Source organism: Sander lucioperca, chromosome 22 (genome assembly GCF_008315115.2).
Source record: "Sander lucioperca isolate FBNREF2018 chromosome 22, SLUC_FBN_1.2, whole genome shotgun sequence".
NCBI classification, from domain to species: Eukaryota; Metazoa; Chordata; class Actinopteri; order Perciformes; family Percidae; genus Sander; species Sander lucioperca.
The window spans coordinates 18,158,288-18,183,564 of NC_050194.1; the positions used below are offsets into that span (position 1 = coordinate 18,158,288).

At 40.1% G+C, this 25,277-nt stretch overlaps 6 protein-coding genes across 11 annotated transcripts in view; 5 read left to right on the forward strand and 1 right to left on the reverse strand.

Annotated features, from left to right (window-relative positions):
* zgc:174164 (uncharacterized protein LOC570656 homolog) overlaps positions 1–1,766 on the forward strand; it is a 12,368-nt gene extending 10,602 nt beyond the window's left edge. The window contains exons 18-22 of one of the 2 annotated variants that reach the window (XM_031315616.2): positions 1–18; positions 634–775; positions 898–997; positions 1,169–1,206; positions 1,328–1,766. The exon at positions 1–18 is cut by the window's left edge and continues 88 nt beyond it. In XM_031315616.2, the coding sequence (XP_031171476.1) occupies positions 1–18; positions 634–775; positions 898–997; positions 1,169–1,206; positions 1,328–1,445 (416 nt within the window). In that variant the 3' untranslated portion in view covers positions 1,446–1,766. Of the gene's footprint in view, positions 19–633; positions 776–897; positions 998–1,168; positions 1,207–1,321 lie in introns of both variants that reach the window. The other variant, XM_031315615.2, reaches the window with a different exon arrangement.
* A 411-nt stretch (positions 1,767–2,177) lies between these two features.
* On the forward strand, positions 2,178–4,620 carry LOC116061443 (L-seryl-tRNA(Sec) kinase). 3 transcript variants are annotated; one of them, XM_031315653.2, is made up of 6 exons: positions 2,178–2,547; positions 3,048–3,303; positions 3,538–3,739; positions 3,859–3,934; positions 4,029–4,122; positions 4,218–4,620. In XM_031315653.2, exons 1-6 carry the CDS (start codon positions 2,320–2,322, stop codon positions 4,433–4,435), a joined length of 1,074 nt encoding a protein of 357 aa, XP_031171513.1. In that variant the 5' UTR covers positions 2,178–2,319; the 3' UTR covers positions 4,436–4,620. The 3 variants fall into 3 exon arrangements, with proteins under 3 accessions (XP_031171513.1, XP_031171515.1, XP_031171514.1); XM_031315655.2 differs by having other exon boundaries at positions 2,178–2,514; XM_031315654.2 differs by having other exon boundaries at positions 2,179–2,538.
* acadsb (acyl-CoA dehydrogenase short/branched chain) lies at positions 4,004–13,819 on the forward strand. Of its 3 annotated transcripts, none has more exons than XM_031315636.2 (12): positions 4,004–4,022; positions 8,524–8,581; positions 8,894–9,053; positions 9,420–9,520; positions 9,611–9,817; positions 10,150–10,320; positions 10,674–10,799; positions 10,884–10,976; positions 11,095–11,184; positions 11,305–11,442; positions 11,911–12,010; positions 12,524–13,819. In XM_031315636.2, exons 2-12 carry the CDS (start codon positions 8,549–8,551, stop codon positions 12,598–12,600), a joined length of 1,296 nt encoding a protein of 431 aa, XP_031171496.1. In that variant the 5' UTR covers positions 4,004–4,022; positions 8,524–8,548; the 3' UTR covers positions 12,601–13,819. The 3 variants fall into 3 exon arrangements, with proteins under 3 accessions (XP_031171496.1, XP_035853819.1, XP_031171494.1); XM_035997926.1 differs by lacking the exon at positions 4,004–4,022 and adding an exon at positions 5,321–5,332; XM_031315634.2 differs by lacking the exon at positions 4,004–4,022 and having other exon boundaries at positions 8,447–8,581.
* Positions 4,723–8,089, reverse strand: LOC116061439 (zinc finger protein Pegasus-like). The gene is made up of 4 exons (XM_031315646.2): positions 7,970–8,089; positions 7,496–7,652; positions 7,219–7,407; positions 4,723–6,778 (listed from the first exon to the last, which is right to left on the reverse strand). Exons 2-4 carry the CDS (start codon positions 7,629–7,631, stop codon positions 5,856–5,858), a joined length of 1,248 nt encoding a protein of 415 aa, XP_031171506.1. The 5' UTR covers positions 7,632–7,652; positions 7,970–8,089; the 3' UTR covers positions 4,723–5,855.
* Positions 13,820–16,473: 2,654 nt separating the features above from the next.
* Positions 16,474–18,601, forward strand: LOC116061452 (homeobox protein HMX3-B). The gene is made up of 2 exons (XM_031315669.2): positions 16,474–16,986; positions 17,294–18,601. Exons 1-2 carry the CDS (start codon positions 16,707–16,709, stop codon positions 17,884–17,886), a joined length of 873 nt encoding a protein of 290 aa, XP_031171529.1. The 5' UTR covers positions 16,474–16,706; the 3' UTR covers positions 17,887–18,601.
* An 869-nt stretch (positions 18,602–19,470) lies between these two features.
* bub3 (BUB3 mitotic checkpoint protein) lies at positions 19,471–24,464 on the forward strand. Its single transcript, XM_031315662.2, has 8 exons — positions 19,471–19,747; positions 20,949–21,143; positions 21,232–21,301; positions 21,425–21,576; positions 22,401–22,559; positions 22,713–22,890; positions 23,116–23,332; positions 24,037–24,464. The coding sequence occupies exons 2-8, from the start codon at positions 20,949–20,951 to the stop codon at positions 24,044–24,046; spliced, it is 981 nt and encodes a 326-aa protein (XP_031171522.1). The 5' UTR covers positions 19,471–19,747; the 3' UTR covers positions 24,047–24,464.
* Positions 24,465–25,277: the final 813 nt, after the last annotated feature.

Below are 25,277 nucleotides of genomic sequence, written 5' to 3' on the forward strand. Positions count from 1 at the left end.
GTGGTCCTGCTCAGATAGGTAGGTTTAAATTGATTTTATTCATTTATATTTCAAGATATAGTACACCAAAAGTCAAAGGCACTCTACTTTGTACAGTTCACCTAATGCAAACTCATAAGCTCTAATGGGGGCAATATGTGGAAATCAGCCATGAAGTTCTGCAAATGCATCACTAGATACACCGTAATCTAATACAGTAGTCCTTTATCAGGCTTCATATTACTCATACATTAATCATTCTGTCTTCTGCTGGCATAACCGTGGTAGCAGTGGTTTCTTATTGCATCTGTTGTTGTAGCACCCAGACCTAAATGTGTTTTTGTCTTGGATCATTTTAATAATATTGAAAATGTATCATGCCAATCTGTCCATTTCCCCAACTGTATGTCATCAGAAACCAGAAACAATGTGTTCATTCACTGTTAAGTGTCTTCTCAGAATGCGATGCTTCTCATAATGAACTAGAAGAAGCCAGATAATTTTAGCTGTTATACTAGCATTAGATATATATGGTGAATCTAAGTTGTCTTTTATGTACACTGGCTGGCCTCCTGATCTATTTAGTTTTAAGTTTTTAAATATACTTTATTTAATATACTGTTTCTTTTTCACACATGACCTTTTCGCCCTCAGACTACTCCCTCAGGAACGGTCTGTTGATCTTCTTTCTGTTGGTGGTTCCTGTTCTGGTCCTTCTCATTCTGGTGCTGCTCTACGTTTTCAGGAGAGACACACTGGACCCGTGTCTAAAAGGAAGCCTCGCCAGCCGCCTCAAGTAAACCTCACCTCACATTAAAAATAGAACAATATATTTTAGTTGCAGTACAGTTGTACTGTACAGTGTTTTATATTTTGATTAAAAGATCCTTGCTATTCATAAGCTTTCTGCTTTTACAGGTCACGTAATGCTAGAAATGGAAATACAAACGGGCAATCAAACAGCAATGTTCAGAAAAGTACCACAACCCAACCTCCATTACAGGCTCCTTCTAATGTGGTAAATATTTGTTGTTTTTCTTAATGATCATCACTGCAGGGAAGGCAGTGCAGCTTTTTTTATTTTTATTACCTGAAAATTGTCAAACAAAAGGAAAGGGGTAAATCAATCAAAAGAGGTACATGTTCAGCTTTGCAGATTTTAAGTTGTTTTTTTTCCTTTTAATTCCAGCCTGAATATCCACCGGCTACTTCAGTTCCAATTTCTGGGTATGAACTTTTTTTATTTAACTGAACTGCCTCACACACAGATTCAAATTAAGGCTTTAAATGCACAAGCAAACCTGTATAAGCAGTTTAACCCAATTTGCAAACCACCTGTCAGTTTCAGGTATGGGGAACTGGATTATTGGAATGCAGAAACAAGCACTGCCCCTGCACAACCGCCAGCTCCTAAGCAGGGCCCCGGAGTACCGAAACCAATCCCACCCAGGCAGCTACCACGTTGATTTTATTTTTATACAAAATGTTTTAATTTGTATTGTGAATGTATGGAGTTTACTTGAGCTTGACACTGTATGAAGAGACACTTATAAAACACTGTGATAACAACAGACTGACAATAGACTTTGGCTGTTGACTGTAGTAACATGGTGGATAAGGCTGGTAGAGGTGTATGTATATACTTATTGGAATATGTGTTTTATTAGATTACTGTTCATCACTTATTGGAAATACTCATTGGAAATACATGCACAAAGTATTTTTTAATTATATTTTTAAAAATTAAAAAATGTCTGTTTAAAAATATGTTAATGCATGTCAATTGTAATAAAGAAATGTATCAAGGAATGGGTTCCAATCTTTTTTTAAATTATAAGTGCATGTGTGTTTCTTGGAACAGTAGTAACGCGTCGGTCTGTGCTATAAGTGTAGCCCTCTTTTGTTTCACTATAAGGCAAAAACTAGTGGCATAACTATGCATGAAGCAAAAAAATGTGGAATATGGAAATGGCCCTAAAGTAAAAATTATCTTTCCTTGCTTTTGACACTAGATGCATGTATCATTGCTCTACCTACCTAGAGAATGAATGACTGATACCGCATTAATATAATGCTCTCGGGAATAGATCATCTTTAGGGACCATAGGTAGGGGACTTGCATGTCCTGATTTCACTTGCCTCGCTTTTACTTTGTGGGGTTTTATTCTGAAAGAGTATGGCCGGAAGTCACGTGTTTTACTCCTGTTTTGAAGCGGCATGATGCGGAAGTTAGCTGTCAATTGCAACCCTGCTGCAACCTCCTTATATACAGTCTATGGCTACAACCGCCACAGCAACACCATATAAAAGCTGAGTTTTGAAGCGGGTATATGGTAGCACATGGCAGCAGAAGAAGCCGGAGGTGTCGGCCGGTCTCCGGCCTGTCTGTGTGTCCTCTGCGGGCTACCTGCTGCTGGGAAGTCCACGCTGGCCCGCAAGGTTCTCCGCACCGCTGCACTACAGGGATGGAGAGCCACTGTTGTGCCGTATGATGACCTGATCCCCGAACAAGCTTTTCAGACCAGAGCGGAGGAGGACGGTGTCATACTGCAAGAAATAGTAAACACAGTTGAGCTAAATTGGCAGATTGTTCTCTGCGAATTTAGTATTTAAATTGCTCACAAGTTCAAAGTGTTGTATCAATATTAAGTCATTGTTTTGGGGCATTACGATACAGGAGAGAAAGAGAAAAAAGTTCAATAAATGAAGTTATTATTTGAGGAAAAGTGCCACAAAAATCACTAGTTGCAGCTTCTCACGTGCGACTGTTTTTCTAGGTTTTTATGATTTAACAGAATGTTTTGGGGTTTTGGACTGTTGGTCAGACAAAACAAGCAATTTGAATATGAGCATCAGGCTCTGTAAACTTGTTATTTTATGATATTTTATAGACCAAATCATTAATAAGTACATTATGTATTCACTACAAGGTTCCAGAGTCATTTTCCTCATTTGGGTTTCAGTGATATGTTAAGAATAGTTTTGTGCCATAACACTGTAAATTCAATTTCACATTTCCAGCTTGCACTAAAATGTTTTATTGATTGGTTAACCTTTTTTTTCTCTAGCACACTGAATGGAAATCACACAGACAAGCAGTTTTGCAGTGCATTGAGCGGTTCTTGGAGAAACCTCAACGTTTGGCAGAGCTGCCGGTCAGCTGTCAGATCGACAGTGCTGCGTGGCAACAATGCATTCAAGCTCTACTGCAGCCTGAAGCTTTGGACTGCTCACAGGCTGAACGGGCACCACTTCTCTTTTTACTGGATGACAATTTCTACTATCCAAGCATGAGATATGAAATGTACCAACTTGCAAGAAAGTGTAAGCGCTCCATTTTCTGTCTACAGTATAGGACACTAGTTTATGTTCATAAAGGACCATTTGGTTTCAAGTCTCTGCAAGTAAATTTGTTTTAGTATACTGAAAAAAACTGATACTGGTGGGTGGACGATAAGAAGTCAGTGTAAAAACTCTGGGATAAAACACGCAAAATCACTTTTAAGTCCTTTAAACAATGTCCCTTTGGTTGAACTAACTTGTCTGTTGTCTTTTTAGATTCCCTGGGTTTCTGCCAGGTGTACCTGCAGTGTGATTTGGAATCCTGCATCAGCAGAAACCAGAGCAGGTCTGAACCCATACCCACTGAGGTAATATTAGAGATGGTGAAGCGTTTGGAGTCTCCAAATCCACAGAAGAACTCATGGGAGACAAACAGCATTTCACTCAACACCACAGCCGATTTGTCCAAATGTGACATGTAAGACAGCAGAATAATCAGTTATTAAAACTTAATTACTGATGTTCACAAGCATAAATCAGGTATTCATGTGATGCCTTGCCTCTTTCTGTTTCTCTTTCTGTCTGGCTTATCCTTAGCCAGAGGGTGATGGAGTTGATCTCCTCTGCACTGAGCAACCCGCTGAGCCCGGCTGAGGACAACACTAAACAAAAAGTGCGTCGGCGTAGCTCCCATCAAATCTGTTAATAGTGGACTTTAAAGATGAAACTGGAGACTGTATTTGTGTTGTGGTTTTCATAATGTACAGGAGGCGGACCGCCTGAAATGCGCCACTAATGTGGTTCACCAGACTGACCAGGCCTGTCGACGCCATATATCTGAGGCAATGAAGACTGCCAGAGGTCAGTTGTTGTGAGCTTCATTATTAATACTAAACGTTCGCAATTTTACTTGTCATTTGAAGCCCAGCGTAATCATTTTGTCACCTTTACTTTAGAGAATCAAGTAGCCCCTAAGCACATGAAGTCTTTGGCCGCTCAGCTGAATGAATCCAAAGCAACATTTCTTCACAACCTGCGGAGACAGCTGCTGCAGGAAGCGTCTTTCGCTCAAGAAGAGGACATTGATGTGGAACGTGTGGTAAAAAGAGCAGTGGACGTTTTTGATCTCGAGAAAAAGGAAATTCTGTTGAGAATCATGAATGAAAATAACTGACTTGAATCTTTTCTTGAATTTTCATAAAGACAGATTTAATTGCATCAAAAAGTCACAAGCGAATGCATGACATTGTATTTAATTAAATGTAAGTAAATTGTACTTTTGCTAGTTTGCTGGTGAAACATGGAAATGTATGTACCCTATTATTTTATCTTGTAATTAAAAGCTTTTTAATGGCCAAACCTTACCCACTCATTTTAAACTCAAGATACAGTGATACACTTGTGGTCATCTACACGGTATCTGCCAATCTGGTGTACGTACACGAAAGAGATGACAGCTCATTGATCTCAAATGTTTACTTTTTGTCCATAATAAGATAATTACATACAAACAAGTATTTCCTTTAGACCAGGATTTACATAAATCAAAAGCTATTAATTGAAATAAAAAGTAACATTACTTTACATTACATCTTAGAGTCACAGGGATCTACAGTGTATCTGCTACTATACACACAAAAAGTGGCTACACTGAAATTAGATTTTGTACTAAAAATTGGTACCACAAAACTACTCAGGACATCTTATAAATATAGACTTGCTCCATGGGTATAAATTAGTAAGAAAAAAACAATACTGAAATCTATAAAATATTGATGATTGATTTGGCTGACAGCTGCAGTCTACGGAGTGAGGTATAAATAAATATCAGAACAGCAGGCAGTATTGTAATAAATTGGCTGGACACAAACTCATGATTTGAACAGAAGATTAGCCAATTAAGCGATCAGTCTCTAAACATCCCACTTTAGTTTCTCACAGTGGAATGTATCCAGCTAATATTAACTGAGGTGGAAACTTTGGTGTATATTCAGATTAACAGGCCATATACAGATGCTGGACAAAAACTGTACAGCCCCATTATAAATACCGAGCTGGAGAAGCTCATAATGTTTACCTTTAATTTATGTTTAAAAACTGTTGGTATTTATTTTAAATGTCTCACATAAAGCTGTCTATGTAATTGTGATTTACTACAGGAGCTGAGTGAAATCCTGGTCACTGCTAAGTAATGAGACACTGAAAACAAAATCAAAAAAATATCAGGCTAATATGTCAAACAAAAGCAGATGCATTGGAAAAGAAGGACATTAGTAACAATGCCTTAACTAATACTGAATGTAGGACGAGTTGAAATGACACTTAGTGACCTTCAATTAGTATTTCTACTGCAGAGCTGTTGCAAGATGTTTCTGTTGTTTTGTCCACCCTTTGTAAGTATCAATCCAAAACTAATAGGAAAAGCTGAAAGCCATGTAGAACTGCAGTACAGTGAGTATAAAAGGAAAAAGGGAATAGTAAACCGTACATAACAAAAATGTAAATCAGTGTCACCATGTTTAGATGCTGTACAAGCAACATACTGAAAACACAAGGACCTAAGACTTTATATGCATCTATGTTGCTATATGGAATCACTTTTTATGTTGTCCACGGGTAAAATGGCACGAAAAGTCATATTTGTCTATGCACATGTGACCACAGATGTTGCACTGGAATGGATGTTCGTAGCCATGACAGCCCATGTGAATGGTGTAGAGGATGTTATCCATAAAGTGAATATCACAGTGCTGGCATTTCTGTAAGAGCTGTTGGTCCGGTGTGTTCAGGCCAGGGGTGGGTGTGCTCGGCTGGCTGTTGCTACAACTTGCAATAAGAGTGCTCTCAAAACCGAGGCCGGGAACAGGACTGCAACTCCCATGGCCTGAGGTGGGAGATTCATTTTTAGGTGGTAAAGTCTGCGCTTCATTTGAACACATAGCAACATGTTCACTAGAGACCTGTTGTATGAGGATGGGCTTCTCGTCTTTTAAGGACTCCCTGTCTGGGGATGCAAGAGTCTGGGACTCAGGATGAAGGTCGGCTAACTGGCCAGCAAGTGTAGACAGCTGGTCCAGTGGGTTATTAAAAGTCAAACCATTAGCACCTCTGTTGCGAGTGTCGTTCTCATCTACCTTGGGATGATTCTTATACTCACTGCTATTCAAATGGTGGTGGATCTTGTGAGACAAGTCATTCAGATAATCCGACTTTGGCATCACCATGGAGGGAGAGTTGAAGTTGATGAGTAGTCGCCTACTGAAGCCCAGTGAACCTGTTCTCTTCTGCAGGGAGCTCAACATTCTCTTGTTGGAGAAAGGAGAGCGGACAACCCTGGTGGGCAGGAGCTTGTGGCGGCGGCGACGGTGGTGCGACAGGTTGCTGCGGTCGCTACAGCGGAAGGCGCAGAGGTCACATTTGTACGGTTTCTCTCCTGTGTGCGAGCGCATGTGTGCTTCCAAGTGGCGCTCGTATGCTGAAGCAAACGGACACAGCTGGCAGCGATGAGGCTTTTCTCCTGGGTGACAAACAAGAGAGGAAATAATTCCAGTTATAATATGGATATTAACAAGCATACTTTACTGTTAACGGCTATGAGGCAGTAGGTACAATGTAGCATGTGTGCTGCACAAGGCATTATACAAAATGGGGCAAGATGATATAAACAATCCTCCAAAATGTCATCCTTGATTGTCTAGTCAATGTGAGAAAACTGATATGAAGCTAATATATACGGTACAATTATAACAGTAGTTGATTGGCACTATTTCCATTGGAAAAAATGTGTACATTGTCCAAATGTGAAATTTGGCTGGGAATCACCCTCAACTTTCTTAGTGACCCCAGAGGGCTACTGGCATATAACATCTTCATCTTCATCTTCAGCAGTGTGTTTGGATTTCCAGCAGTGTTGCCAGGCATGGTGTTGCCTTAATGAATGAATGCAGTGTAACTGACCTGTGTGGATGCGGATGTGCTCTATTAAACGAGCCATGCCCTTGTTGGCATAGCTGCAGTAGCTGCACTTGTACTTTCCATCACAGGTCCTCTCCAGGCCGTCCATTTGTACATCTGACCCATCCTCCATTGGCAGGCTCACCTCCACAGACGGAGGATCCAGACCATTCTGCTCACTCCTGGGCGCAACTAAAACCAAACGCACAATGACTTTAAGATTTGACTCTTTACTTATCAAAGATATATTGCTGTATAATTTATTGTACTCCATTCCCACCGGCTTGAAACGGCTCCCCTGGCTCTTTTTCTCCGCAAACAGAGCCTGAGATCATGTTGACGTGCTGGGTTTGCTGTGTCAGGTATTCTTGGAATTCCTTCACAAAATCCACAGGCTCGGTCTTTATCTCTTCCATTGTCCTTCTTCTGTATTGAACCTGAAAAGATCCAGTGGAGATTAGTTGATAGTCAGACGTGTGTCAGCCCTGCTTTTACTTAAGACTGCTGATAACGTACAGTAACCTAAGTTAGCTGTTATACGTTGATGGTTAGCTCATAGCACAACGCAAACAATGCTTTACGTGACGTTGCCTAGCGAGCTCGACCCTTAACGTTACATCAATTTTCATTATTATTAACACCGACTATTCAACACCACCAGTTCATATCGTGGGTTTCAGCGTCTAAGTAATGTTATCGCTAAGCAAAGATAAGTGTGAATATTGGGAATAAATTATCCAGCTAGAATTGTTACCAAATGAACGCTTCCGTTTTGTGTGAAGCGTCTATATTCCGTGTTACCCCAAACGCAACTGTTGCCTTCGGATACTGTCGGAAAAATATAAGCAGAAATTTGGCACTTACAAACGAGTGTCAAGAACGCTTCTCAAATAAGTGTTTTTTTTTCATTGAGGTTACCAAGAAGCCCAAGTGCGTCCCATTAATTCAATCGTCATATGCCAACAGTATATAATTAAGTATAAAAGTTACATCTTCAAAAACAAATATGACTTTCTTTTACATACACCAACGCGCTTTCAGTTTGTTTGTTTGTTTGTTTAAACCTACTCATAAAGAGCATCATGACAGGCAGTTTGAATTTATCTTGTGCTTACTTAATAGTTTTATCAAGAACGTTAATACCTATGCTTAATACACAACCATAGCGAAGAGTTGTGAATCGCACAAGGGGCACTTGAAGGCAGCATTGGGACGTAGAAGGAAATCCGGTTCAGTCTGTGTTTTGTCGCCTGCGCAATATGCCCTTTCTTTAACTGTCTCTGAGTATGCCAGTGTTGTTACAGTGAGTAACCCACAGATTTTGTAATAAGTCATGGCTGCACCGTTGGTCAGGATTTTCTCAAAGGTGAGACTATTGAATATTGTCACAGTAGCATTTGCCGGATTTCTGCACTTATTTTAATATATTTTCCTCTATCAATGCTAGAGTATCCTGGAATCCGTATCCATTATAACAGGCAGCTAACGCGAGCATGAAACGAACTTAGTTATAACTTATAACGTTATCGTAAACTCGGCAGTAGCTGATCAGTGCAAGAAGTGATTAAAATTAGTGGTGAATGATGCCCGACTTGACCGTCTAAGCACTATTTTTCAACGTGTGCATTCACCCAAATACGCAGATAGACAGTCCCACTGTTGTCTGTCCTGTTTTCAGTCATGTAGACAGATATCTCGACCATGGGGTGCATGCCAGGCTGGATGGAGGAGCAGGTCCACCACTCCTGCCCCAGATATGGCATCAGACCACCCAGCTGGGCCGCTCTTTCCTCCCCTTCAAACATATTCAGAGGAGGAGAGCATGATGAGGGAAGCAGGTGAGTTGGACATCTTCCCAGGGGGAAATTCCTCTGTTACAGCAGCTTAGAGCATGAGAATAGATAAAAAGCAAATATACAATACTTATGAACAATATACAATACTTATTAACAGTAACTTAAATGTGTGACGACACGTGTGCGGAAGACATAGTCCATAATCAAATGCAAATTATACTGTAAGGTTATAGTGTAGTTAGAACAAAATGTGTAAGAGTCCAGGATGAGAGTGTCTGTATCAGTCTTTAGTCTGTTAGTGGGAAGCGTGAGACTTGGCTGGTTTACAGTGAGATTATGTTCAGCTGCTGCTGACAGCTGAAGACAAAGAATCCTAAAACACTAATCATATGTCTTGTTCCTTGACAGTTAAAAAATATGCACAAGAGCGCATTGCTCCGTTTGTGTCAAAGATGGATGAAAATTCTGCCATGGACGAGGAAGTGCTCAAATCTCTCTTTGAACAGGGTGTATGTAATTAATTTATTTATTACACTAAAGTCAGTGTCTATCTTTTCAGTAGTGACTTTGATATTGAATTTGTTTTTGTTTTTTTACAGCTCATGGGCATTGAGATTGAGCCAGAGTACAACGGCACTGGCTCCACATTCTTCTCCTCAATTCTGGTCATTGAGGAGCTGGCGAAGGTGGACCCCTCTGTGGCTGTGCTCTGTGACATCCAGAACACACTGATCAACACACTGTTTACCAAACTGGGTACAGCAGCTCAGAAAGAGCAGTACCTGAGCCGACTGTCAACTGACATGGTGAGCAATTTGACAAACTGTCTCTCAGTGTATGGCATAAAAGACTACATTGCCAGTGTGACATAGATACCAAATTGCAATCTGAAGATGAAAACCGCTATGACAGAAATATGCTGTTAGATGACCAACCACATAATACTGTAGTAATAGTAATAAGGATTTATTAATGTTTTTATTTAATGCGCTGTGACTGATTCTTCTGTGTATACAAATACTCAGTGAAATGACAAGTGAAGTGATACTAGATGTCTTGACTGTTCGTGTATATTCTGCACTGTATTTACTGTAATGTGTTCCTGCACTTCCTTATATACCTGTGTCATGTCACACAGATTGGAAGCTTCTGCCTCTCTGAAGCAGAGTCGGGGAGTGATGCCTTCTCTCTGAAGACGCGTGCTGAAAAACACAAGGACTATTACATCATCAATGGATCCAAGATGTGGATCAGCAATGCAGAGCATGCAGGTGTTTTCCTGGTGATGGCCAATGTAGACCCCTCTGCTGTGAGTAACTGCTCATCTTTCTATTTTTATTGCCTATTATCAGCTAAAAAAAAAAAAGATCAACAACATACTCAATTATTTATAGTATTTCTCTTTCTCTAGAAATCCTATTGTAAAAATACCTCATCTCATCATCTCGCATCACAAAGATGGTTTGCAATAAAGAGTAATTGATCCAATTTTTCTTGTTTTCTTATATTTGCAATTCAGCTGTCAAATACCGTAAATATGTAATCCAAAATGGCAACATCAGAAATTCTAAACCTCAAAAATTGTCTCTCAAACTCAGTCTCAACAAAGGTGTGCCTCTATCATGTAGAAATGTAAAGACAAACTCTTTTTTTGATTGACAGGGATACAGAGGCATCACATGCTTCATCGTGGACCGGGATACAGAGGGACTTGAGATTTGCAAGAAGGAGAACAAGCTCGGCCTGCGTGCGTCCTCCACCTGCCCTCTCAACTTTGACAATGTCAAGGTACTACCAAACAGCTTGTACAGCACCGGACCAGTATGAAACAAATGCACACTGTGGCTACAAACATTCTGCTTTATATTGTAGGTACCGGAGAAGAACATTTTGGGACAGGCTGGTCAGGGGTACAAGTATGCTATCGGAATGTTGAATGAGGGCAGGATTGGAATTGCCGCTCAGGTAAACCATCATTATTTAAATGATATACTTAAAACAAGCTAAATGTGCTCTATTCAAGATTACAAAGTGTGAACTGGAAATGTTGCATGTGCTAACTTCTTGTCTCTGTGTGTTTCAGATGCTTGGGCTGGCACAGGGTTGCTTCGACCACACTGTTCCTTACACCAGACAGAGAGTGCAGTTTGGAAAACGCATCTTTGACTTCCAGGTTAAAACACAATAGACTCCACTCTTTCACATATCACATGTGTGATTATTCACATTATTCTGGTGGCCAGTGTTTTGTTCAATGGGTTCTAATGTCGTTATGGTACTCTGTGCTTTCCAGGGCATGCAGCACCAAATAGCCCACGTAGCAACACAGATTGAAGCCGGCCGGCTGCTGACATACAACGCTGCTCGTCTGAAGGAAGCTGGGAGACCTTTCATTAAGGAGGCCTGCATGGCGAAATACTTCACTGCAGAGGTGAGCTTCCTGATTCACTGACTACACTTCAACACAAGGATAGTGTTGCAGAGGGTTTGGAAAATGTATTTCTAGGATATATTTCGATCATCAGGGTTATCTGTTTTTTTTCTGCTCTATGTTGTCCTGCTAGCAAAATCACGAATCCCACTATGGCCACGCCAAGACCCGCCCTACGAAGCAGCTCGATTGGTTGGGGTTAGGCATTTGATCTCGAGTTGTTAAGGTTAGGATAGCCGATTGGTCAGGGGATAGGACCTGAACAAATGGGGTTACGTTACCTCGCGTAAGCATGGACGCCTGGCCAATAAATGCTATTGAAGGGCAGGTCTTGGCGTGGCCATAGTGGGATTCGTAATATCGCGTCCTGCTATCTGGGCAAGGAAGCTCCTGTAAAGAAGATATTTTCAGTCTTGGTGAAACACCTTTCTGGTCATTATAATATCTGTTCTGTTTTATTTTCCTCAGGTTGCAACCCTAACCACATCGAAATGCATTGAATGGATGGGAGGGGTAGGCTTCACCAAAGACTACCCCATAGAGAAATACTACAGAGACTGTAAAATTGGTGAGCATGACTGGACAAATGTGCACCACTAGACAAATATTAACTTGTTGGCACATTGTTTGTTAGATAGTTTTGCTGAGAGCTTGCGGAGGTGGTTTAGGTAACTGTGACTAAAGCTACAATGTGGGAAAAGGACACAACTCTTAAGGGCTGCAGGAAGGTCAGGCATAGCTGTTTGTGATTGGACCAGAGTGGGGCGGAGAGAAGGGCTGATAGCAGTGGCTGTAATCGGACTCTGCAGGAATCCCCCCCCCCGTTGAGGTGTGTCATTATACCAACACACAGCCAAGGAAGCTGCCAGGGCAAAATGTCACTTTTCCTGTCATCACCACCATTTTGGCTCCCCAGTTCTCCAGCTGGAGCACCGGCATACTGAGCTGCATAATGAACCCCCTTGTCTTCTGATAGCGAAAGCTGCAGGTTAATGTACTGTGCAGGGGAATTTGACAAATATTGACCTTGTTTTGTACAGCAGGAATTCATTCCAATGCTTTGTTTTGTCTCCATGCACAGGTACCATTTATGAGGGCACAACAAATGTCCAGTTATCCACTATCGCCAAGTTCATTGATAAGGAGTATGATCACTGAAACTATCTGACCGGAGCCTGATGGATTGCACTCTGCTGTGTTTCACTCCACATTCTTCTTCCCAAATGACTTTGGGGGAATGCATTGCTGTAGATCTGCTTTTGTGTTTCTAGGGTTTTGTTGCAGTTATAGATGTTTGTTCTCGATATCACCAATTTTGACTCTTAAGTAGTTTGCACTACTGATGTTACTGATGTTGTGGTTACATTATCCCAGCTTTAGGGTTAAAGTTGCTCTGGTGCAGTAATGTTTTTTTTCCATTTGCTCTCCATCAGACCATTCCGAAAGTCTATAAGACGGTGTTTGTCATATGTAGAGCTCTACCACTTCCCTCTTGTCCATATTTCTTGTTTTAGGTGTAACCTAATTGGAGAGGGCTGGAGCCTGGACATCAAATATCAGACATGAGGCGCCAGAATTAGGGAGAGTGAGCCAGCAGATTCCACAAAAAAGGGACTTTATTCAGACATGAACTTCCTGTTTAACTTTGTCAAGTGGTGGGTCTGTATTAGTTACACAAACAGAGAAAAATGTATGACATAAAAGATCAGTACCATGTATTTACTCATCTTAAATATTCTTAATTATCTAACTAAAATTCTCTTTGGCTCTGAACAAAGTTAGATAATAACAAACACAAACAATACATCAGTTAAACACTGGAATCAGTCATAAATGGAAGGCAAACTGATACACCTTAAAGAATATTTCACTTTTAGACACTTAGCAAGCGTAATGGAACACAGGTCTGGTTGATGGAAGAAAAAAACAGAGCAATGGCCTCCTCCTAGTTATAAGAGCACTGTTTCGGGCCAGATGAGTTCACCTAACTGATTCCAGACATTACAGGTGGGCTCGTTGCTCGTCCCAGAGCTCAACAGGAAACACTTCTTCTGTTTATTGCGATATGGTGATGAATCATGTCAGCATAACATAACTGATCCATATGGTGCAAAATGAGAATTTTGAAAGATATTGTTTGGTATTGTCTTTGTATGTTTCGGTGCCTTCAGAGTCTGTTATGACTCGGCTCAATAACTTAAAAGTGTGTCTTCTTCGCAGGATACTCTCAAATAGGTGAATTGTAACATTTCCCTCACTTATATGATCTGTAAATACTATACAGTTCCTTTTCACATCATATGAAGAAATTCTCTGTATAGAGCGATCTGTCAATAACTATATAATATTAATAAATGTGAAGTATGCTGTAGTGCAATCAGCCCTCTTTCTTTGGTGTGACTGAGGCAGATTAATACCAAGTTGTGTCACTAGATGGCAGCCTTCTCCAGAGTGACAGCAGCACTCTACTGAGTAGATGCAGCTTCTCATTAAGAGAACAGTCAGTTACCATGTCATTTCACAGCCTGTCACCTCTAATGATATTTTATATCAATTTAATTATGCTGGTGCTTCAGATAAAAAGAGCCTGTCTTGCATAATTGACTCACTGATCCTTTTTCAGGTGAGATTGATTACATTTCCGCAGCCTACATGTGCTGTGTAAAATGAGGTCTCTTGTTTTACACAACACAGACAAGCTGTGTCCAAGTATACAGACCTGTAATAGCCATTACCCATGATGAGCCCTTGTAAAAATGAATCTCGCAAGGTATCTGTTTGACAAAAAGCCATTAATCACTGACAGTACTTAATATTTATTAACAGGGATGGAAACAGTCCGATTCATACTCGCTGCAATGGTAGATATTGACACTATTGATGCCAAATACGTAGACGTTCAGATACCCGTGAAGTCAATGGATAACAGCGTTTTCATACACTCTTACCATACTAGATTATATAATTTTTCATTACATTGATTATACCTTATTTTAGGGAAATAACAAAGCTGTCTTTCTCTTTGGTGCCCTGAAAACTATAGTCTTTAACACTATACACAGAGAAGAGAGCAGAGAAAAAGTGAACTGGTCTATAAAAGAAATACTGACAAATATGTAAAGATACCTTCTGTTGATAAAGTGTTTTCCAACAGGAGCTAAAAGTGTCCAATTTTCCTTTTTCGTAATCACTCCACTCACAAAAAAAACAAAATGTTGTCTAACCTAATTCTGTTAAGTACTGTTTGTAACCATTCATTTATACTGACTATAGATAGATAGATTTTTTATTGATCCCAAAAATGGGAAATTACATGTCACCTATTGACACCAGATCAAACACAACAGTTGTTCTGATATTTTACAACAAAATATAAAGTATCATTCAGGCATGGGGATCTGACATGAGTAGAGTCTGTCTATTATGTGTGATGTAGATATAAACAAGAACATGAGAGGTTCAAAATGAAGACCGACAAAACAACATGTTACTAACAAGATCAGCATCATGTTTTGCCCAGACATTACTAACAACATTTCTAACGACAAATCTGAAACACATGCCTGCTTTTTGCATCATTGATTGAGTGTACTTAGTTTCCCCTTCTGGTGCACTCTGACATGTTCCATCCATTGTTCAAGCCTCTGTTTAATGAACATAATCTGATGAAAACTGCTATCTGCTTTTCACTTTGCATTGGCAAACACAGCTCAACTAGCCTCTTTCTCCGCCCCCATCTTTAACACAGCTATGAGACCTCTAATTATGCAGGGATTCAAGTAGCTTTTCACAAAACACAGTGTTGTCCTTTAGAACTGGAGAGGGCCCTGTGAGCTAAAAGGACAAGCTGCATGTTTGTAGGTTGAGCAAATTCAATTGGTTTGATTGGTTCTCTGCATCTGCTTCACGTCTGGTATAAATGATGAATCTTAAATGCATCCCATGTTGTTTACTAATACATCTAAGCCAAATGTTACCAAAACAATCTATCCACAGGCTGTGACAGACATTTTTATGTGCGTTAGCTTTAGGATTCTCTAAGCAATGTACAAGCACATTGCAGTTGGCTTCAAAAATTCCTCATACCTCTCCCTGGTGAAGTCTCAAACATATAGTTTCCTAAATATTAAGAGAAAAACGGTTTAACTCAATCTCCCTCCTGTTCATTTTGTGTCTTTATCTTCTAATTTTCATCTAATCTGACCACACTTGATCATATGAATGTCTCATTACACATACAAATATAATTTGCTGCTTCCAAGCACCAGTGTTATTATAATATGTGACAGAAACAAGACTTGTGTCATCCTCATGCATTACATCACCTGCTGTCCCTCTGGGTTTGCAGGCTTTTGTACAAAGCTGATTTGAAGAGCCTTTATCACAGTGGTAAGCATTCATTTTGATGTCTGCCTGTAGCACTTCCTGACTAATACAATTACATTGAAGTCACTGAGCTCTGGTACAGGAGATGTGCAGGTGCATATTGCGTTCGTCTTACACACAGGTGGAACAGAGGATATTTGACTTAACCGATGAATGAGGTTGATCCTCAGCAAGTCACTTCAACCTGTTCAAAGACAGCATCAACAGGTGCAGTCAAAAAAACAAAATGTCCAATCATCTTTTTTAATAATTTGTCTTTATTGTGCTGTAAGGAATAAAAATTATTTAAGGTCGAAATCGACTATTTTTTATTAGAGTTTTATGTGTTTTGGGTGCCTTACATTATTGCGGAAAATATGCGTAATTTGCGCAATATTTGTGGGAAGGCCAAGCTGCTCACAGTTTCACGTTGAGGTGTGATAATCCCTGAACCGTTTATTCAATTTAGTGACAGGTGATTGCGGCTCGTGCACGCCCCAAAAACCCCGGGACATTCTCCTCTTTAATCTAATTGGATGATAAGTGGGTGCGTACTGCTGAGCCCGAAGCCAAAACGCTTGCGCGGCCTTTTTTCTTTGGAGTCTATTCTCGTCACAGCCCCTCGCGGTTTCATCTCAAATCCCATTTGCTGTTGTACCTGTCCAATAGCAGAGACCGAGCGCGTTTTAAGTGGGATGGCATTTTTTTATTTCATCATTACAATCCAGCGCAACTTTGACGCAGTGATCTGAGCTTTCGGTCTGATCATCCTCAGGAGCTGATTCTCTCTGTCTCTCTCGTATAGTTTTAACAGACATAAAACCAGATTATCTTTTTCAGGTATTTCCCCCTAGATAAGTTTTGATGGTGATCCACATCGGACAGCAGGCTAAACGGTGATGGCAGACTCTGATGCGCAAGAGACTCGCCAACCTGCAAAAGACTCTCCCTTCTCCATAAAGAACCTGCTAAACATCGAAGACAAACCCACAAAGCCCAAAAGCTTCCTCGGCTCATCCAAAGCAGTGTTTGAAGCCAGCTTCTTCTCTCGGTTTGGTGACTTGTCTTTCCCTCGATTTGAGTTGCCCACACAGAGAATTGGACTATCAGCGCAGTATTTGGAGAGAGCGTCTACCTGGTGGTACCCATACTCGCTCGGGACTCATCTGAGGACTGGAGGTAAATATTATTAACTTTGACTCTGCTGGTAAAAAAATAATAATCTGAATTTAGATGATGCTTTTACAGTAGAAGGCCTATGTTATATCTTGAAGGGATCGGTAATAAGGGATTTGAAATATACCCCGAATTATGAGGAATTATGCCCCTAAATTCTATTAAATGAGTATTTTAACAATAAAGAAAAACGCATATTTCACCAATAAAGTGAATGTCTGAATCAATTAAAATACAGATAATTGCCAGTTTAGATCACACGTTTGTTGGCTTAGATCAAATTTGAATACCGTATATATTTTTCCTGCAGGGTCTGAGAAGGCCAACCTGAGGGAAGCATCCCCGGCACCGGACAGGCGCTCACCGGATCTCCAAAAAAGTGACCAAGATGCCAGAGAGGAAAGCGCCGATGACGATGTCGCGCTGGAGGAAAGCGACTCGGAAGAGCCAAAGAAAGAAAAAGACCAGGAGGACGACTGGAGGAGGAAAACGGACGAGCTGGACTCCGAGAGGAAGCCCTGTCGGAAGAAGAAGACGCGCACAGTGTTTTCCAGGAGTCAGGTCTTCCAGCTCGAGTCCACCTTCGACATAAAGCGCTACCTAAGCAGCTCGGAGAGGGCCGGCCTGGCCGCGTCCCTGCACCTGACAGAGACGCAGGTCAAAATCTGGTTTCAGAACCGGAGGAATAAGTGGAAAAGGCAGCTGGCCGCGGAGCTGGAGGCGGCCAACCTGAGCCATGCTGCGGCGCAGAGGATTGTGCGGGTTCCCATACTTTACCACGAGAACGGAGCCCCAGAAACGACCGGGGGCCCCGTTGCAAACTCACCGGGCAGCCAGTCGCTCCTGTCTTTTCCCCACCACATGTACTATTCCCACCCGGTCCCACTGCTGAGGCCTGTTTAACACTGACTGTGTCATGATGCGCTGTACATACTGTATGTTTTTAAATGAGAGTGACCTTCAAGAATAACATTTTGTAAATTTTGTAGATTCAATGGACACAATGTTACACACATTATTATTATTATTATTATTATTATTATTATTATTATTATTATTATTATTATTATTATATAATCATCCTTTATCCTGCTGAAGCGTCCTTGAGCAAGTCACTATTACGGCTCCAATTGGTGTTACAGGAGGGACAAAGCAATTATTATTATTATTGGTGAAATTGTTATATGCTCAAAAGTGGGTGAATATATTTAAATGTATTCAAAAAATAACTTGTTTTGAACAGGGTTGACTGTCCATATGTATTTTACAGAGATTTGTGTCAGTGTTTGTAGCAAAACGTGGAATTTGATTTTTTGATATTTTCCAATATTGTGCAATAATGTTGGCTTCACATTAGGCTACCAGTCTTTGTCACCTATAGTTCACTTTTTCAGAAAAAACAAAACAAAACATTTTTCTCTTTGTAATAGTGAGGACAATCATGTGATCCTTAAAACAATCCCCGAAAAACTGCAGGTGTTTTGCCGGTAATTTAAAAGCCATGCAAGAGCCAAAAATAGCCTCTGTTTTTGTGTATGTTTTTTCTCTGATGTTGTTATTGAAATTATGTATATTATTATGGTCTTACACTCAGTAAAGATTTCGTTCCAAAAAGAAATGTGTGTTTATATAGCCTATGTTTCAAACATTTGTGAGGATGGAGTGATCTTTTTAAATTTTTTAAACGAGGTTAAGGCACATTGGGGGTCTGCAGAGATCGTGCTCTCCAAAATTAAATATTAAAATTGAATAATTTTAACAGTTAATTAATGATGGCTGTCATTTTTAATCTGATAATTTGATACATTTTGCGCAATGGTAGCCTAATTTTAAACATCATTTAAGGAACCATTATCCTGGAATTTTGAAAGTGTTTTAGGCCTATAGACTATTTGACTACTACTACTACTAACACTTTGATCTCTAGTTAGTTCTTCTTTAAATAAGCAATAGCTAACTGTGCAAAACGATAGATTAGCCCAGTCACAATTACACGGCAAAATCAAGGGATTAGATGGTCTAGGAGTCAGTCGTTACATTTTCCCAAATGTTAAAGATTTGATATTATGTTTAGGAGGCTGATTTATTAAATAGGCTTAGTTTTCTTTTCTTTTGTTGGAGTCTGAGAAAAGCACTAGCCAGACTGTTAGGGCCAGGCTACTGGACCTATTTGGGCAAAGTTCTTCTCAAACCACAAAAAATAATATTAAGGCTACAGATAAGCTACAGTAGGCTATATCATACAATATCATAGTCTTGTTCAATATCACCAGTCGACTTGATGACAAATCCCTTTTATACTCCTATTGTAAGGTTGTCCTATAGTTTGTAGTAGGCAACAATAATCTCACTGTGGGCTGATTGATTGATGTATTATAGCGTTTTTATATTTGCATTGTATCTATATCTGTCTCTCTCTCTCTCTCTCTCTCAGAGAGAGAGAGAGAGAGAGAGAGAGAGAGAGAGAGAGAGAGAGAGAGAGAGAGACAGACCTGTGTCTCGTGATCTGCGTTGAGACTACGGAAATGGGTTGAATCAACCAATCTTATCGCAGGCGGGAATTTGAACATTCGTCTCAACCAATCAGCATCCACTAGCCACTGGAGCATCGGATTCGGCGGCGCTTGTGGATACGCAGCCACATTGCTTTGTAGCGTATCTCCACGTTATATATTCTATATTTTTTTTGTTAACCAAGGCATAATAATTAGGTTCATTAAAGAAAAAAAATCATTCGCGCCCTGAAGGACACCAACCCGAAGCGGTAAGTAAAGTGAAACGGCTAACACCAAGGTTTGTAACGTTAACTGCGTTATATTTGCTGTTACAAGCTAACGTTAGCGTTAGCAAACACCGGTGGTAGTAGAAGTGGGCTCAGTGTAGTTGCTGGATGTAACGTTAACGGAACAAGTTGTGTTGTCAGTTTGAAAAAGAACAAATTATCGAAAACACACAAAGTAAAGGTATTCCACCAGCCCTCGCAATAGAAAACCATGTTATTCAGCTTGTATGTTAGCAAGCTAAGTACGGTGGCTAACGTTAGTTTGACTAGCTAGCTAGCTAGCTAGCTAGCTAATCCACAGCTACTGTCAGTGAGCTAATTTAGCTAACGTTAACAACAAGCTGGAAAGCCAGTGATCCACCAGTAACGTTACATTATGCCAATAACGTTACGTTATGCCAGTAACGTAAGCTTAAGGGTTAAAATCAGAAAGCAGTTTATTGCCACAGTAGTGTAACCATAGACATGTAGCTATATGAGTGGAACTACATAGAATTTGCCTTGGTGAGGGTTGGTGGAGGGTTACTCCCTGGGAAAACGTACGTTAGTTTTGAGAGATGTTTTCAGACACCCATGTTTTATAAGTCGATGAAGTGAGCGTGATCTAATGTGGCAAGGTTTTAGAAAACACGTTTTTCATCAGATGTGGAGGGAGCCACTTGCTATTACAAACGTGTGTTATGGTTTTAATCTAACATTATGACTGTTAAAGTAATTGAATGTGAGTCTTGAACATTCAGCAGTCAATAATCCTGAACTTTATAGCCACGAATTTGTTTTGTCAGTGGCAGCAGTGGTTTAGTTTCAGCTCATCTGGTTTTGGATGGTATTATACCAATAATACTGAGGAGATGAACACAATAACAATATATGTAGGAATTCAATGTTATGTATCTGCAACAATTGTTGCTTTCCTGAACCATATTATGTAAATAACTGTTTCAGCCATGTCAGAGGTGTTGCTTAAATTCTATGGACATTTTTGGAGCTCTAGTTTGCGGTGGTGTTGAACTAGAGTGCACATTATTTTAAGGTTTTTATGTTGCTGTGTCCATATTGTTTTGTATTGAAGTATAGTTATATTTGAACATGTCATTTATGCATAAATTAGACTCATTAAAGTCACCTTAGAGCATCACTTTGTCTCTAATTTCAGACCTATGATATGTTTCCTTTTTTGCAGATGACAGGCTCAAACGAGTACAAGTTAAACCAGGGACCGGAGGACGGCATCTCTGCTGTCAAGTTCAGCCCCAGCACAGCCCAGTTCCTGCTGGTTTCTTCCTGGGACTGCACTGTTCGTCTCTTTGATGTCACAGCCAACACCATGCGGATGAAATACCAGCACACAGCTCCAGTTTTGGACTGTGCTTTTTATGTAGGTCACACATTTTTATAATTTTCCTTTCTGCCATGTCAAAGCTTGGAAGTCTGCTGCACACATAACATTCCTCTTTTACTTGCAGGACCCAACACATTCTTGGAGTGGAGGTTTAGATGCACAATTAAAAACTCACGATTTGAACACAGACCAAGGTATGTCACAAACCTGCTAACTAAGTACTAATAAAAGGTTTCAGGTCGCAGATTTTGATAACTATGCAATTTTTTTTCCTGTATTTGTTTTTTATGCTGCTCTTTCAAATTATCCTTAAACAGATACAATAGTTGGAACGCATGATGCTGCCATTCGTTGTGTGGAATACTGCCCAGAGGTTAATGTCATGGTAACGGGTAGCTGGGACAGATCAGTTCGGCTCTGGGACCCAAGGACGCCCTGCAATGCTGGCACATTTACCCAGCCTGAAAAGGTAGAGCAAAAGAGACCCAGTATAGTCAAACAATTTATTAAAGCAGGATTCATATGTTTTGAAAAAAACTGGAAAAGTTATGGAATTTGAAAAATGCAAATTCCAGGCCTGGAAATACCCAGAAAGTTTTGGCAAAGTCATGGAATTTTGTTTTAAACACAGCATAATAATATGTGATTTAATAAATGTATTTCATGTCATCTTAACCGCAACGTTCTATTCGGGGCGCGATATTACGAATCCCACTATGAACCACATCAATTATCATTCATTTTTATTGTTAAACCTCTAAGGGGAAATCTTTAACACAGATTTTTATTCTTATTGCATAATGTCGACATTTTCAGGAAAACAGTCATGGAAATTTGCCGAAAAGTATTGGTTAAAATGCGTATGAACCCTGTAAAGGTGTACAACATTTCCCGAGTGACTTTCCTGCAGGAACACCTAAAAAAAATAATACCTTTTTGCTTAAATCAAGAGTTTTCAAGAACAGCTATGACTGGTGCACAAAGAGGTAGCCATGAAGATCCATTGATTCTGAGAAAGTACTGTAATTGATGGATTTTGGCCTGAATATATATATATATATATATATATATATATATATATATATATATATATATATATATATATATATATATATAGGGAATTGCAGACCTTGCCATTTTGTTTACTGTCAACTAGTTGCATATTACTTTGGCGAAGGTGTTCATTTTGACAGATTTTTGACTTGTTACATGTGTTTGTGTAGGTGTCAAGTAAGACCTTTGCTAGGGTTGTGTCTCAGTTTTTTCTCATCTTTTCTCTTGTCTTTGTGAAAGGTGTATACCCTCTCTGTGGCTGGAGATAGGCTGATCGTTGGCACAGCTGGAAGACGAGTCCTGGTGTGGGATTTGAGGAACATGGGCTACGTACAGCAAAGAAGAGAGTCCAGTCTCAAGTATCAGACGCGCTGCATTAGAGCCTTCCCCAACAAACAGGTACACTTTAAATTAGAATAAAATAATTTTTTATTTTTTTTTAATTTATTTTTTTTATCAATTAAAGTGTGTACAGTTCTGCTGAAAGATACAGACACTGTGTTCATGAAAAGAAGTCAGATAGTAACTGAATATTTTCTGTCTTGGCTCCAGGGCTACGTCTTGAGTTCAATCGAGGGACGTGTAGCTGTGGAGTACCTGGACCCGAGCCAGGAGGTCCAGAAGAAGAAGTATGCCTTCAAATGCCACAGGCTGAAGGAGGAGGGAATTGAGTTTGTTTACCCCGTCAATGCCATCTCGTTTCACAGTATTCATAACACCTTTGCCACAGGTATGACTGACTAGTTAGTACTTGACAAAAGACAACCTTGGTTTTGTCTTCCATTTACCGTAGTTTGTCTTTTGTAATGGGGCAAAGCTCATAGAATTTTCCAATAACATTTAGCATTGAGCTGCCAAGGTTGCAGGAGTCACACACAGTTATTATAGATCCATATCTCAGCAGGAACAGGGCCTGACTCTTTTGTGGTTAACCTTGAGCCTCTCCTTCTTCCAGGTGGCTCAGACGGCTTTGTAAACATCTGGGACCCGTTCAACAAGAAGCGCCTGTGTCAGTTCCACAGGTACCCGACCAGCATCGCCTCACTGGCGTTCAATAACGACGGCACCATGCTTGCAATCGCCTCCTCCTACATGCACGAGAGGGGAGACATCAGCCACCCAGAAGATGCCATCTTCATCCGCCAAGTCACGGATGCTGAGACGAAACCCAAGTGAGTCTTCCTCACCTCTTGCGTCCTCAGTATGACTGAATCATGTATGCAGCTGCATTTACAAGGAGCACGTCCAGCTGCAGCACACGCCGATCTGTATCTCTGCCTGTCCACTTTTCAATATCCGACAGTTGAAAGATAGACAGATGAGACCTTGAAAAACCAGTTTGTGTATCTATGCTGTGGTAAATATACACTCAACGACCAGACAAATGGAAACCTGCTGTACAATGTAATGCAATCCACAACAATAGTCCTGTAATAAATACTACCTGTTGTGAAACTAAATCCATGTTTGACCAGGAACTATAATACCTTTTTAAAATGTTTGTATGGAGTATATGGTATGAAATGGACTCAAAACAGTAACACAATGTTGGTTAAATGGTTTTCACTCAAATTGTGGCGGTTGACTTGAATTTCCAAGAATGTTTAGGATGAATTTTGTTGTAATGTCAGAACAAAATGTTCCCACTTATGTCACAATAGCGACTTTGGACTAAATGACCTCTTCTTTTTGCTGATCCAAGTGTAATAAACTGCTAAAAACATCTGTTTTCGCAGATCTTTGTTTTACTCAGACTGTGTTGAACCTAACGGTATGAAACATTCAGTGAATGGGATATCACTTGTCTCCCATACATTAGTTCAGTGATTGCTCCTGAGTTGATTGTATCCGTTCTCTCCTGTTTTTTGGTTTACAGGTCAACCTAAGTCCGCCTCGGAATGGTTCCCTCTGCGTATGAAGCCTTTTATCACATTTGGGTTATCTGCTGGCATCCAGTGTGTACCATTACCTTGTTTCCTTTCATTTCTTTCCATTCCAATTTTATTTTTATTTTTTCTTGTAATTTGTGATAACCTTTCTCCTCTTTTGTGTCTCTTGTTAAATATTTCATTGTTTCATGTATGATATGATAACCAGCTGTTTTCTTGACTAAAACGTATTTTGTATACACCTTTTTTTTAGACATTTTTTACGCGGTCATTTTGGAGTCATCAACTATGTATCGTTGATTTTAAATTTGTTGTCTGACTCTAGTTACTTCTCACTTCACTTAAGCTGTCCTGTCTTGTAAAACTGATAGGAGTTTGACACTTTTACGCAATAATAAAACCATTTGTATCTCAAGTTTTGTCACATGTACAACCTGCGAACGAAATCCTGAGAAATGCTAGAAATGTGTCGGGGCAGAAGAGGCTGTTCTCTTGATGTGGTGAGGGAAAGCGATGATCCGTTCGTCTTGCTGAGGGCTCCACTTGCCCCCAGACAGTGACCTGTGTTGATAGACAGAGGTCTACGGCCTAAACCAGATCCGACTTTATTATTGATGGGAAATTGGGAGAAAAAACTAAACCAAACTCGATGACCCGTCTGCATCTGTCAAGAGGAGGGGGAAGGCACACACTAAAATAAAATGATCATGACGCTCAATTCTAGATTTCTCTTTTTTTAATGGTGCATTATCAGTTGAGTACACTGGGTTGTAATTTCAGGTTTATCAGGCTGGAGTGCTATCCATCTTGATGGCTTTAATGTGTGATTGAATTGTTTTTAACTCGTTTATTGAGAAGTCTTTACAGAGAAAGAACGTTTAATGCATAAACATTGAACTAATTTATTATTATAGAAAATACAAATGTAATGGCAGAGATCTTTCAGTGGGCCAATAACTTTTTCATCATTATCGCTGAATTTATCTGCTGCTGCCGTTACACTGCTGATGGAGTAGGATACGACACAGACCTTTTTAATGCAGTATTCAGCATTATATGAATAAGAACAGTGAACACAGAGCAGTGCCCTGCAAAAGTCTAAGCAATGTCTTTCCCCCCCCCCCTGAGTTCAGATTTTCAATTGTAACTAATGTAATTTCTGCAGCCCTTCAGCCAAAGCAGCAGAGAAGATATAGATGTCAATTATTCTATTTAAGAGCTCCAATTT

What these genes read in the sequence shown, in the direction of transcription:
- LOC116061443 (XM_031315653.2), top strand. Translation starts at nt 2,320, where the DNA reads ATGGCAGCAGAAGAAGCCGGAGGTGTCGGCCGGTCTCCGGCCTGTCTG. An exon ending in TGCAAGAAATAGTAAACACA is followed by an intron (nt 2,548 to 3,047) that starts GTTGAGCTAAAT and finishes TTTTTTCTCTAG; the next exon opens with CACACTGAATGGAAATCACA. An exon ending in AGGACAACACTAAACAAAAA is followed by an intron (nt 3,935 to 4,028) that starts GTGCGTCGGCGT and finishes CATAATGTACAG; the next exon opens with GAGGCGGACCGCCTGAAATG.
- acadsb (XM_031315636.2), top strand. Translation starts at nt 8,549, where the DNA reads ATGGCTGCACCGTTGGTCAGGATTTTCTCAAAG. An exon ending in GCCGACTGTCAACTGACATG is followed by an intron (nt 9,818 to 10,149) that starts GTGAGCAATTTG and finishes CATGTCACACAG; the next exon opens with ATTGGAAGCTTCTGCCTCTC. An exon ending in CGAAATACTTCACTGCAGAG is followed by an intron (nt 11,443 to 11,910) that starts GTGAGCTTCCTG and finishes TATTTTCCTCAG; the next exon opens with GTTGCAACCCTAACCACATC.
- LOC116061439 (XM_031315646.2), bottom strand. Translation starts at nt 7,631, where the DNA reads ATGGAAGAGATAAAGACCGAGCCTGTGGATTTTGTGAAGGAATTCCAA. An exon ending in AGGGGAGCCGTTTCAAGCCG is followed by an intron (nt 7,408 to 7,495) that starts GTGGGAATGGAG and finishes GTTTGGTTTTAG; the next exon opens with TTGCGCCCAGGAGTGAGCAG. An exon ending in GCACATCCGCATCCACACAG is followed by an intron (nt 6,779 to 7,218) that starts GTCAGTTACACT and finishes TTTGTCACCCAG; the next exon opens with GAGAAAAGCCTCATCGCTGC.
- LOC116061452 (XM_031315669.2), top strand. Translation starts at nt 16,707, where the DNA reads ATGGCAGACTCTGATGCGCAAGAGACTCGCCAACCTGCAAAAGACTCT. An exon ending in GACTCATCTGAGGACTGGAG is followed by an intron (nt 16,987 to 17,293) that starts GTAAATATTATT and finishes TTTTTCCTGCAG; the next exon opens with GGTCTGAGAAGGCCAACCTG.
- bub3 (XM_031315662.2), top strand. Translation starts at nt 20,949, where the DNA reads ATGACAGGCTCAAACGAGTACAAGTTAAACCAGGGACCGGAGGACGGC. An exon ending in CGATTTGAACACAGACCAAG is followed by an intron (nt 21,302 to 21,424) that starts GTATGTCACAAA and finishes ATCCTTAAACAG; the next exon opens with ATACAATAGTTGGAACGCAT. An exon ending in TCATAACACCTTTGCCACAG is followed by an intron (nt 22,891 to 23,115) that starts GTATGACTGACT and finishes TCCTTCTTCCAG; the next exon opens with GTGGCTCAGACGGCTTTGTA.